This window comes from Sceloporus occidentalis, unplaced genomic scaffold (genome assembly GCF_023333645.1).
Source record: "Sceloporus occidentalis isolate IW3139 unplaced genomic scaffold, rSceOcc1.0.p SCAF_9, whole genome shotgun sequence".
In the NCBI taxonomy this organism is placed as follows: domain Eukaryota; kingdom Metazoa; phylum Chordata; class Lepidosauria; order Squamata; family Phrynosomatidae; genus Sceloporus; species Sceloporus occidentalis.
The window spans coordinates 24,722,186-24,735,530 of NW_028316989.1; the positions used below are offsets into that span (position 1 = coordinate 24,722,186).

The window sequence follows — 13,345 nt, forward strand, 5'->3', positions numbered from 1 at the left end:
TATCTCCCCTTAGCCACTATAAGGATTGCCAAAGTTGAGGGATATACTTCATCAGGATGTGGAAGAGAATTCAAAATTATTTTTAAAATCTATCAGAAGGGCCCCAAGTTTCTTATCCTTTTCATAAACAGATGCAAAGAAGACTGGCACATCCAACAGATTTTTGGTTGATTTTAAAGATGCAATCCCTTGGAAAAGGCCATGAAAATATTTCCAGGCTGAAACGTGTGGGGCGATTTTCAGTAATAAAATTGTACTTCTTTTCAGCAACCAGAGATTTTCTTTCTTTTCCACATTTCAACATTATAAACAGAACATTCATTCTAAATTTCCATGCTTTTCTGATTTCTAGAAAGTGTCTAAAACCTAGGCAGGGCTTGTGCAACCTGCAATGCAGAAATGAGAGGCAAGACCTAGCTTAATACATTAGCATGCCTGTGATTCAATTACTTATGACACTTGGATGAAAGCATGAATGTTGCATTGAAAAGCATCACTTCGTGAGTTGACAACAGTTATAAATGCTGAGACAGAGTAAAGATTTTACAGGTGCCTGTGTATAATGCTGGAATAATGTAAAAACTAAGGCTCAGGATTCTAGTGGGAACCTGTGAGTTGACTATTTTGTTTCATAAACTGAATGTGGATCACTAGCTGACCACATATAAATATACTAATATGTAGTACTTGAAGACTCAGAAAACCTAGAGATAATCTCTTGCATCTTCTCATTAGTTATGAATAAAACAAATTCCATCAGGAAAACAGAGGAGCAGTAAACATTTAGTATCATAATGTTTTATATAAGGATTGGAGCTTCCATTCAGTAGCCCCTTAGAATGACCCTTGGCTTCTCGTCTCCCATAACTAGAACTGCAGTCTAGCATCTTGGATTATCCGTGTCCCTGTTGATCCACATTGTCCTTCTCAACCCCACAGATGCAGGCTCCACAAGTACCTTGGCCAGGTTGGTTGACTTCCCAACTCCATTGACCCCACAAAACGTAATGACATAGGGCCGATGGTGATGCTGGGCATCCATCACATCACGCAGGACATCAACACGGCGCTGGGGCTGTAGGATCTGCACCAGAGATTCTTGAAGGCCCTGCTTGACTGTTGAGGTCACCGCTAGGAAATTGGAAGCAAACTATGATGAAAGGAAGGACAGGTTGCTTACCTGTAACTGTGTTTATTCAAGTGGTCATCTGCGAATTCACACAAATGGGTTTACTCTGTGCCTGCGCAGGAATACTCGGAAACTTCTAGAATCTCTGGGCAGAATAAGATGTATCTTTCTGCAACTTTTTGGCGGTAGCTCCGCCCACCCCTATATAAGACCCCTAGTGGCCCGCTCTTCCTCAGTTCCGAATGAGCCGCAACAGCGCGACAGCGAGTGTTTTAATGAGCGAGACACTGAGGGGAGGATGGGCGGGTTTGTGTGAATTCGCAGATGACCACTCGAAGAAACATAGTTACAGGTAAGCAACCTGTCCTCCTTCTTCATGGTCTCTGCGAATCACACAAATGGGTAGACTAGCAAGCTTAAGTCACTGGAGGAGGGAGTGTCAATAGCATTCTTAATAATCAATGTACTATCAATCAGCAATAATAACAATAAAATGTTAAACTAAACCAGTGTCCTTTATTAACACATTAAGAAACCGAATGCATGGCGGAAAGTAACACTGCCCTCCCAAAGGCTGCCTCCTGTCTGGCCCTTGTGTCCAACCTGTAATGTCTAATGAAAGTTAGCGGTTGTGACCAGATAGCAGCCCTACACACATCCTCCAACGGGACCCCAGTCAAAAAGGCAGAGGATGTGGCTACCGCCCGAGTTGCATGGGCACGAATCCCCCCAGGTACAGTTTTGCCAGCCAGCTCATAACATAAGCGGATGGTATTGACCACCCACTTCGAAAACCTTTGGGCTGACACTGGCATACCTTTCTTAGATTCAGAATAACAGACAAAAAGTCTCTGTGACTGCCTTGTCCCCGATGTTCTGTCCAAATAAAAAGCCAGCGCCCTCCGAACGTCAAGCGCATGGAGTTGGTGCTCGGCGTCCGTGGTCGGGTTCGGAGCCAAGGTGGGTAGAACAATGTCCTGGTTAATACGAAAGGCCGACACTACCCTGGGTAAGAAGGTGATGTCGGTACGGAGTACTACCTTGTCCTTATGAAAGCATAGAAAGGGCTGGTCGGCTCGCAAGGTGCACAATTCTCCAGCACGGCAAGCGGATGTGATGGCCACCAAAAAGGCTGTTTTCCACATTAAGAGTCTCAAGTCTATGGTAGCCATGGGATCGAACGGTTTGGAGGTTAACCGGGATAGAACCACCTCCAAGCTCCAAGCCGGCGTCGGGTTGCAGGCTGGAGGATGTAGATTGTTGAATCCCTTAAATCTTCTTATAAGGGGGTCACCAAAAAGAGAAGGCTTGCCATCAAACAGATAGTGGGAGGATATGGCAGAAAGGTAGCACTTTATAGAGCTCAACGAAAGACCTGCCTCTGTCAAGGTCATAAGAAAGTCCAGGACCGTTGGGATGGAGACTTGTGAGGGAGAGATACGTCTGTCCCGAAGAAAGTTGAGGAATTTATCCCACTTGTATTTGTAAGATCTTTGTGTAGCAGGCTTCTGTGCCGCAAGTATCACGGTACGGACATTTGCCGGCAGGGCTGTTAGGACTGTATCCTCCATGCCACCAATGGGAGAGAATGCATCTCGGGATGGAGAACTTGACTGTCGTGTAGTGACAAGAGGTCGGGACGGTAGTCGAGGTGGACGTGATCCTTCGAGAGTCAGAGAAGTGGGGCAAACCACGGTTGTCTGGGCCACCACAGTGTGATGAGGATTGCGTTGGAGTGATCCGTCAGCATTTTTGACAGTACCCTTGTGATCAACGGGAATGGGGGAAAGGCGTATAGCAGTCCCTGGTCCCACTCGAACTGGAAGGCGTCTCCCTTCGAACCCGGTGCCTGGGTCCGAGAGCAGAACGATGGGCTGTGAGTGTTGAGGTGTGAAGCGAACAAGTCCATCTGAGGCTCTCCCCATCAGGAAAACAGGAGATTGGTCACATCCGGATGCAGTCTCCATTCGTGACAGGTAGTTGGCGTCCTGCTGAGCTGATTGGCCAGGCAATTTTGATCTCCTGGGAGGTGGATGCATTGTAGTAGTATTTTGTGGAGAATGCACCACTCCCAGATCCGAAGGGTTACTGACAGCAACATCTTGGACCTTGTACCACCTTGTTTGTTCAGGTAGTACATGACGGTAGTATTGTCCATCAGTAGGAGCACTACCTTGTCAGTAAGAACGTTCTGGAAAGCCCTGAGGGCCTTTTCTACAGCAAGCATCTCCAATATGTTGATGTGGAGAGCTTTCTCTGCAATTGTCCATTTGTCTTTTATAGTGAGGTCTAAAGTGTGAGCGCCCCAGCCTTGAAGGGACGCGTCCATGGTGAGAGTAATCTCCGGTCGAGGAGGTAGGAAGGGCATGCCAGAGCAAACATTGTCTGGTCGGAGCCACCACTGTAGAGATCGTTGTACCTTTCTTGGAATGGTGAGCGTCTTGGCCGGGGAATCCCGTACGGGGTCGAACACGGACAGGAACCAGGACTGAAGCAGCCTTAGACGAAGTCGTGCCCACGGGGTAACGAAAGTAGTGGAGGCTAAATGTCCCATCGCGACCTGGACATGTCGCTCCTGTAGACGTCTTTGACGGATGCAAGGGAGAATCGCCGCACAGAGAGCTTGGAACCTTGCCTGTGGGAGGAAAGTTTCTGCTGCCTTGAATCTAGCGTGGTTCCCAGAAAGTCCATGCACTGGGACGGAATGAGGTTTGACTTCTCGAAATTGACCTGAAGCCCCAACGCATTGAGAAGGGAAAGAGAGAACTCGATATCCCGCAGGAGGGTCTCCTGTGACGCTGCGGTGAAGAGCCAGTCGTCCAAGTAGGGGAAGACAGTTATCCCTCTTTGATGGAGATATGCTATCACGGGTGCCATGCACTCTGTAAAGACCCGTGGGGCTGTGGAGAGGCCAAAGGGAAGAACCTTGTACTGAAAGATCTTGGATCCGACTGCGAATGCCAGGAATCTGCGGTGATCCTCCCTTATTGAAATGTGGAAATATGCGTCTTTCAAGTCCAACGTTACGAACCACGTGTCCTTCTGCAAGAGTGGTAAAATAGAAGCAAGAGTTACCATGCGAAAACGCTTGCAAACAATAAAAGAATTCAGGCCCCGTAAGTCCATTATAGGTCTAAGACCCGAGTCTGTCTTGGGGACGGTAAAGTATCTAGAGAAAAAGCAGTATCGAACCCGAGAGGGGTGCACGGGTTCGATGGCGCCTTTATACAGGAGTGTGCGCACTTCGTCGAGAAGGGTGTCCGAGGGGACAGTGGAAATAAAAACTCCGGTGGGCAGGAGTTCAGAAAACTCAAGGGCATAACCCCTACGGACGATGGTAAGCGCCCAAGAGTCTGTAGTGATAGATGCCCAGGTGTTGAAAAAGGGTCTTAGCCTATCACTAAAACTGGTGACGAGGTGCGCAGAGGCATCTTTTTTCTTGTAGCCCTGGTGAAATTTAGACTGCGAAGGCTGCTGTCGGTCAGGGGGAGCAGAAGGAGAGTGGGTAGGGCGAGTGTGAGGTGCCCTCTCCGTGGACTGGTAGGAATGCTCCTGAGGTTGCGCCGGAGGGTACCAAGGTCGATGCGTACCGTATCTCTGGCGTGGTGATTTTGACACGAAGTCAACATGCCGGTACCGAAGGTTAAGCTTTTTGTCGGTCTCTTTGTTAAATAGCCCAGAGTTATCGAAGGGTATATCTTCTATAGCTGCCTTAGCGTGCGGGGTAAGCTCAGACGCTCGGAGCCAGGCGTAGCGGCGCAGAGCTATAGACCCAGATAGCACCTTGGACACGCAGTCTGTTGAGTGCCTAGCAGATATAATCTGTTGGCCTGCCATCAGGTGGATTTCATTGCGGAGTGCAATCATCATCCGGCGTCTGTCATCTGGGAGTTCGTTGATGGTTGGATCCATCTTCTCCGTCAATAGCTGAATGTATGCTCCCATACAGGCTACATAATTGGCTATTTTCATATCCAAGGCAGCCGAGGCGTAAAACTTTTTTGCAAGGCCATCCAGCTTCTTGCTGTCTCTATCAACAGGAGAAGAAGACGGGCGTGGGGCGAAAGTTGTTTGTGCCCCCTCCACTATGGCCGAATTTGGTTTGGGATGGTTGGAGAGCCAGGATGGTGCTGATGGTGTCACTCTGTATAAGTTCTCAATCTTGCGAGAAGTGGATGCAATGGTAGCTGGCGTCTCCCAAGACCTCTTCGCTATCTTTTCCAGAGAGGGAAGGTATGCTAGAGCCGGAGGTGCCGGTGCTGACCCATGGATCCTCCTTTCAACGGGATCTAGGGCGTCATTGTTGGGATGGGCGACTTCCAATTTGAGGGTGTCAGCCATCCTGATAATGCGGTCTGTGAATGCCCTGACGTCATCAGTAGGCGAGGGCACTGCGGGCTCTACAAAGGACAGCGGAGTCTCCGTGTCCGACATGGGAGATTCCGAGCGGGAACGCGAGTGAGATCTTGAGCGAGATCGGCTCAAACGGGCTCCAGCTGGAGACGGATCTCTCCTAGGCGTGGAAGGAAGTCTGGACCGGGTGTCATCGTCCAAAGCCATGTCAGGCTGGTGGGAGGACGTCAGTCTGGTCCTGGTGGGTCCCGGAAGGTTGCGACGAAGATGGGAGGCCGCCACGAGCAATAGGTATTGGCCCGAACGATGAACATAAATAAGATCTGGGTAAGACTCCAACAGATCTCGATCCGGAAATTCCTTGTGTGGTAAGTCATAGGCGGACGCCTCATCAGCCTCCGTACCGAGAGTGGCTCGGTCCTTGCGGAGAGGAGAGTGGGTACGAGGCTTGTCCCGCCGCGGGGACCGAGATCGCCTCCGGGACCTGTCCCGTGTAGGAGAGCGGGATCTAGGTTTAGCCCTTTGTGGAGAAAGCGGGACATCCGAATCGGGGATCTCTCCTTTGGACTCCGAAGAATGATCCAGGTCCACAATCTGTATGTCCTCCGCGGGTACGGAGAGGTGGCTGGAGATGAGAACTCTTGGCTCCAGCAGGACCGGGACGGGTTCCACAGGCACAGGCGTAATCGGCGTCGCCGTCGACCTGGGCTCTGGAGATGGGACCGTGGGAGGCCTCGTGTCTGGTGGGGGGACGGAGACCGTGCTCGGGGGTCCCTTGCAGCGGATCTTGGCCGGAGGTGAAACCGAGCGGGCCCTCTTAGAACCCCGGTCTGGTGCGGAGGATTTAGGGGCTCGTTTTTCGCCCTGCTTCTTCTTAGGAGCCTTGGAGGGCTTCCCATCTCCTTCCCCCGAAGTAGCAGAGGTGGCGGGCTGCCCCAAAACTTTATCGTAGAGGGTCCGGTCCCGGTTAAGAGCCTGAGTGGACATGGCTTTGCAGTGGGGGCAGGCGGATGGAATGTGAGCCTCCCCCAGACAAAGGACGCATTTATCATGGGCATGGGCCATGGGGATTTTCACCCCACAATTGGTGCACCTCTTAAAGGAGGCCATTACATCCTCCGTGAAGGCGTCTTGTCCAAATCAGATCCGTAAAGTTGGTTAAATGTTACCGAGTCAAGTCCGAATTCAATGCCAGTGGTCAGTCTGTTTGAAGGGAAGTCCGTTTGAGATTGGTCAATTCGTACCGAAGGTCAGCTTTCCAGAGATTCAATTTGTGCAATAGCGAGCGAAGTTCCTCGAGCTGCTTAGCGTGGCGGAATGAAGGAACTGAGGAAGAGCAGGCCACTAGGGGTCTTATATAGGGGTGGGCGGAGCTACCGCCAAAAAGTTTCAGAAAGATACATCTTATTCTGCCCAGAGATTCTAGAAGTTTCCGAGTATTCCTGCGCAGAGTAAACCCATTTGTGTGATTCGCAGAGACCACGAAGAAGAAACATATTTTTTTCTCCGATTCCAACATGAACAGTTTGCAAGGAGAGACCCATCTAAGTAGAGCAAGGCTGAAACATCTGTACAATAGGATACTTCCTGTTTAGGGACTATGACATTTTCTACTTCTGCTCTAGACACAGAATCAGAGTTGGAAGAGACCGCAAGGGCCCTGATCCAGTCCAGCCCCATTCTGCCATGCAGAAATTCACAATCAAAGCACCCCAACAGATGGCCATCCAGCCTCTGTTTAAAAACCTCCAAAGAAGGACATGCCTCATCTGCCCAGTCTCTGTCTCCGGTCTTTGCCCACACTATCCCTACATGCTGCTGGCAAATCAGAGTCCCAACCTCCTCCTGTTCAATAGACCAGGCATCACAGGACTGATGGCAATGTATGATTTGAAGTCATTTTTAGAGTTTCCTCTGTAAGCCATCCCATTTCTGGAATAATACCATATTTAATAAATGGTTTATTTATACTCCAGGTCTGTTCTGATCACAGGACAGTTAGGGCAGCTCTGTAATGTGAGAATAGAAAATAAGAAAAGAGGTTCCTTATATTAAATTTCTCTGTGACATGCTGTAGAACAGGAATCTGTAACGGTTGGCCTCTGGGCTAGATACAGCCCCAGCCAGATTTTGCAGCCCCTCAACATCCTTTTTACAAAAAACTGACTAGAAAAAATGTCCACCAAGCGCTGCCAGAATGTTTCATTTTAAGCTTATTTGCAACTCACAACTTATCCCTGTTTCAAAGAATGGTAAAAAATTAGCCTGAAATTGAAACCAGACATGACTTCCAATAATTTCCAGGCTGCCAGGAAAAGGCCAGTGCTGCCAGTGAAGAAAGGGCTGGTGTTCACCTTAGGCCTCACTTCTGGCACTGCTGTCATTTCTGGCTATACAGGAAATATACAGATAGAAGTCTATACGCATAAGTCTTTAAAATTATGTACAAGCTGCAGTCTAAATTACACTGTTTCTATGCAAGGATTAAGTGCGGAACTTATGAACAGTTCTGAATTTATTCACAAGGAAAGTAATACTGCCAGCCTGGAAGTGACTGGTATATTTTGGCTATTTCAAAAGAAAGGACACTTACTAGTAAAGGTGCCCATCACTTTGCCTTCCAACTTCTTTGCAACAGATTCACACAGCTGGACAGCTATGTCAGCAGCAACATTCTTAGCTGGGGGAAGATGGGGGGAAACACCAAAACAGTGAATTCAGATGGTAATGCTCATCAGTTGTCCAGCAGAATTAATGTTTTACATGCTCCAGCTTAACTAGTACATTAATTCTAACTGTTTACCCTTCCTTCAACAAGAAGAAAGGGGGGATGCATTTATTTCTAAGCATATATATCCTGACTATTCTTTAACAAGTTTCAGGTTGCTCACAAGTTCTAGGTGACAAATAAATATGTAAGATTTTATTTTTAAAAAATCCTCTATACCACAAAATCTAAATGGACAATTCTGACAGCATGAAAACCCTAACTGAGAGCCAGTGCAGTAGCATGGTTTGAGTGTTAGACTAGGACTCTGTGAGACCAGGATCCGAATCCCTCCCAACCATGGAAACCCAGTGAGCAAGTCACTCTCCCTCGGCCTAAAAAAAGCCATGAGGATAAAATAAATAATAAATCTTATCTTCTGAACCAATGTGGCCAAGAAAACCCTAAAAGAGGTTGCCGTAAGTTAGCGTCAACTCAAAGGTACACAACAACAACAAAACCCCCAGACAACGTTGTATGCTTTTTTAGATGACCCAGCTGATCAGCCAGAATAGGGAGACCTATGTTCCAAAAACAGGGTAAACAAAATTATACCACTTATAAGCAATTTAAGAAGAAGGTCTTGCTGCTAGCCACCATCTGCTGCCTCCCCTTTTGCCATCCCACCAGTTCACCTTAGAAACTGCACCCTTTGAAACGCCAGCCTTCTTGGCCCTATCTCAGGTACAGCTTTGAAGAAACTGCCAGGACCCACTGGACTAGCCAGCTTAGTTCCAGAGGAGCCAAAGCTTACCAATCAGGTGATCCTTCATCTTTTCCAGCACAGGGTCCATGTCCTCCCTGGTCAAGCTTTTGGAGCCCACAAGGCCTTTTAGCATCCCAAACATGCCTCCAAGGCCACCCTTCTTGGCACTAGGAACAGGAAAAAACAAGAAGGTAATATTGCAATGTTGCAGGAGGAAAATTGGTGACAAAAACCAATACTGAAACAAGCCCAGCACAAAAGCTGACATGCAATGTTTCAGAGTATCTTTTTCATACCTAACAGGCAACTGTTCACCACAGAGGTGTGATGGGAATGAAAGTTCAGTGTTTATGGCTACACAGTCTAAAAGCAGCATGTTAGCCAAGTGCATGAAACTTCTACACGAATCTGATGGTAAATACAAAGGGATCAAAAACAAGTGTATACACTCTGGCAGAATGTACACATGCTTCCCAAAACTGGTACCTGCTAGATTTGCTAGACTGTAAGTCCCATCACCCCCCCCCCCCCCCCAAGATCACTGGCTGAGGTTGGCAGGAGCTGGAGAGCACTGCACCATTGATGAATGGTTTATTAAACTTTATGAATTCATGGAGGCTGCAAACTAGCTAAATTATTACAAGGGAAAACAATGGAAATTGTTTGGAAAGACTGGGATCCATTTATTAAGTATTTAAAAGAACATAAAAACTCAAACTATTATCTTTTGGCTTCTGTTGTTACTAAATTGAGAGATGATGGAACAATGATGTTTATGAAGGAAATGTCAAGAAAGCATATACATATTACTGATTTTGTATAGGAAAGTAGCCCAAGACTCAGAAGTCCAGATTTCATTTATTTGTATGTTTGTTTACGTTAAATTTGATGTATAGAGATCCTTGTAGAGGCGGAAATGGTGGGAAAGAGAAGTTATACTTCTAGGATACCTCTTAGGAGATGTTAAGTGTTTTGTATGTTTTTGTATGTTGACAATATGTCTTGTACGTTATTTAAAGTTGAGTTAATAAAATTTGTTAAAAAGTAAAACAAAAAAGGACACTCTGTACTCTCCTCCTTCTATGGTTGCTCTTTCTGCCCTGACAGCAAAGCACAGGTCCTGAAAAAAACAACTTTTGCCATTTCCTTTGCACAAAAAGTAACTTACACACAAGGATATAGATTGCTTTACAAAATGGAAGCTTTACCTTGTGCTTGAAGTGTTTTGAAACACTTTCTCTTCTTCTTCCATTTCCTCTTCACTCTCACATTCAATATCACGAAGAATGCCAGGCTCATGGCTGCGATCTCCAACAATCTGAATTGGAAGATGAGCCAACACAAGTTTCAGTTAGGTTCTGTATTGTGAAAACAGTCTTGGGGCATTTTAGAGTGACGCCTTCATCAAGGCAGAAGATTGCATGGGCTACAACCAACTTCGTTCAACACCTAAGATATTATACTGAGATACAAATATATAAAGAACAGTGGTGGGAAATATTGTCATCCACTTGTGCTCCTTTTACATGAACAAAAGGGAAAAGTTCAGCATCTTTTGCAGGGAAGAATCTGGTTAATTTCTCTACTGTGGAATACTGAATGTAGCTGCGAACAAGGAGTTTACAGTGCTGCTTCTTCCATTGAGAATCATGTTTGGTGGACATGAAAGTCTAGTGCAGACCTGCACAATTTGACAATAGGAATTAAAATACGTTAACTTGTTCAGGCCACAGATAGGTTTTAATTAAATATCAATCAATCAATTAATTAATTAATTAATATTAATATTAATTCTGTCCTCCTCTGCCTGGCCCTTTCCTCAAGAGAAAGCCAAGCAGCAGAGGAGCATTGCAAGTGTTCACCCATCTTCATCCTCCACTTGGCCTTATCCTAAGGTGAAAGCCAAGCAGCAGAGGAGCCTTGTAGGACAAGTACTTGCCTGTCCTCCTCCTCAGGAGAAAGCCAGATGGTGGAAGAGCCTTACTCGGCAAGCATTTGCCCATCCTCCTCCTATGCTGCCTCACCTTCTCCTCAGGGGAAGGCTGAGTGGCAGAGGAGTCTTGAAGTCGTTCCACATCCTTGCAGGCCACCCAAAATCCTTTGGTGGACTGCATGTGGCCCCCGGACCGTATGTGGCGCATACCTGGTCTAGCAGAAGACATCCCAGGGCTATTTTTGGTCAACCGCCTCCAGTTGCCACCCTCTGTATAAGGTACAAAGACTGGGAAAGTGGAGTGTAGGAGCACAGTCACTCTCTGGCCCAAAGCACACAGGACAAAAGGTGTGGCTACCAGCCACTTCAGGGGCATGGCATGCAGATGACGCATGGCCAACACGTCTGGAAGCACCAGAAGCCACTCCAAGCCGTCAGTCTGCTTCAACCCTCTGTTACACAAACTGTGCAGGTGCTCAGAGTTTGCGTATTATTCATTTATTTTAAAATAGATGAGGCTGCTCTTTTTGCTTTAATTTCCCCCCAACATAAACACAATATAAGGCATGTGAGCCTCCAGATGTCAGGCTGCAACTCTCATCAGCACTAGACTGTTTGGGAGGAAGTTTTCAATGGTTTTATATTTTTAACTAAATATGTTTTTAATTATTTTACATTTTTAACTTGTCATATTAACATGATGGTTTTAATTGTGTTTTTAAAACTGTAAGTTTTAAATAGCATATTTTGTGAGCTGCTTTGGGTCCAATGTCGGAGAAAGGCAGCATATAAAATAAATAAATAAATAAAAGTGAGGAATGGGAGCTGCAATCCAAGAACATCTGAAGGCCACATGGTCCTGATACTACCCATATTAAAGCTGAACATGTTAAGAATGAAGTGCAATTGTGAAATCTCAAGTTAACTGCTTGTGTGAATGTGGCGTCAAGTCAAGTCACACTAGCTGTGAAGGCTACTTTTGCAGCTGTACTTGAGATAAGAGCACTGCAAGCAACAACTACAGCAATTTTGGAAATGTGAAGTACTATGAGTCACTTTTCATTTGCTTTGCAGCACTTCTAAGAGCTTCTGCCACTAAAGTCCTTCTATCACCCACCTTCATAGATAGCAATAATAATTGCACTTATTTCACTGACATGGAAAGAAAAGATGAGGAATTCCAACAGTCTATAATCTGACCAAATACCCCGACTAGTTTTTGTGATCAGCCACAGTTGAGAAACTTTTCAGAGCTTTGCTGGCACGGTCTGTATTAAAATTCTACTATGGAGCTCTACTGGCCATACATTTTCAAGGGTTGAGGGAGGAGAAAATAACTGTATGGAACTATGACAATGGCCTCAAGTAACAAAAGTAGAATGCCAAATGTTTTGAGTACCTTACCATTTCTGCGTCACACTCCTCCATGGAGCAAGTGTCTGCATTTCCATTGGTAGTGGAGTTGCTATAATCAAGTATTTTGGCATTTGAGTTCCCCAGATCCCATACTCTGGGCTTCTTCCCCTTATCCTTCTGAGCATCAGGCTTTGGGGACTTGCTAAGAAAAACAGAAGAGAAGCTCAATTAAATCTCAGCAATCATGAAAAATGACATCAGTCATTTGCGGCAGTCAGCCTGAAACTTTGTAGGGCCAGAGGCAACCGTATCAGTCCACGTTTTGCATCTTATCTGCCTCACCCTATCTGCCCAAAGAAGCACAATTGTCAAATGTGACCAATAGAACCCTAATCTAAGACAGCAGAACACATTCCTACAGTAAGGTAAGGCATTGCATTTAGGCAGAAAAAAGTGAAATCTACAGATACCGGATGGGGGATACTTGGCTTAACAACAGTACATGTGAAAGGGACCCAGCAGTTTTAGTAGACTACAAGATTAATATGAGTTTGGCTTAAAAAGCCAATGCAATTCTAGGCTACATAAGTAGTAGTGTAGTGTTTAGATCAAGGGAAGCAATAGTGTCACTCTATTCTGATTTGGTCAGGCCTTCTGGGCACCATAATTCAAAAAGGATGTTGACAATCTGGAGGAGGAGGGTAACCAAAATCATGAATGTTCTGGGAAATATGCCCTATGAAGACAGTCTTAAGGAGCTGGGTATATTTAGCCTGCAGGAGAGAATCATAGCATCACAGAGCTGGAAGAGACCACAAGGGCCATCCAGTCCAACCCCATTCTGCCATGCAGGAAATCACATTCAAAGCATCCCTAAGTGGCCATCCAGCCTCTGTTTAAAGACCTCCAAGAAAGGAGACTCCACCAAAATCTCCAAGGAAGGAGTGTATTCCTCTGTCGAACATCCCTTACTCTCGGGAAGTTCCTCCTAATGTTGAAGTGAGATCTTTTTTCCTGTAGTTTCCATCCATTGTTCCAGGTCTTGATCTCTAAAGCAGCAGAAAACAAGCTTGCTTCCTCCTCAATATGACATTCCTTGAA

The 13,345-nt window shown here is 46.1% G+C and overlaps 2 protein-coding genes across 3 annotated transcripts in view; one reads left to right on the forward strand and one right to left on the reverse strand.

The window, feature by feature from the left end:
- SIRAL1 (SIR2 antiphage like 1) overlaps positions 1-13,345 on the forward strand; it is a 39,074-nt gene that overhangs the window by 23,452 nt on the left and 2,277 nt on the right. The window lies entirely within an intron of this gene.
- Positions 1-13,345, reverse strand: part of SRPRA (SRP receptor subunit alpha) — a 34,508-nt gene that overhangs the window by 4,052 nt on the left and 17,111 nt on the right. For both annotated transcript variants that reach the window (XM_089537795.1, XM_089537796.1), the window contains exons 6-10: positions 12,293-12,446; positions 10,164-10,273; positions 9,004-9,122; positions 8,076-8,162; positions 959-1,131 (exon numbers count right to left, since the gene is read on the reverse strand). In XM_089537795.1, the coding sequence (XP_089393921.1) occupies positions 959-1,131; positions 8,076-8,162; positions 9,004-9,122; positions 10,164-10,273; positions 12,293-12,446 (643 nt within the window). The remainder of the gene's footprint in view (positions 1-958; positions 1,132-8,075; positions 8,163-9,003; positions 9,123-10,163; positions 10,274-12,292; positions 12,447-13,345) is intronic.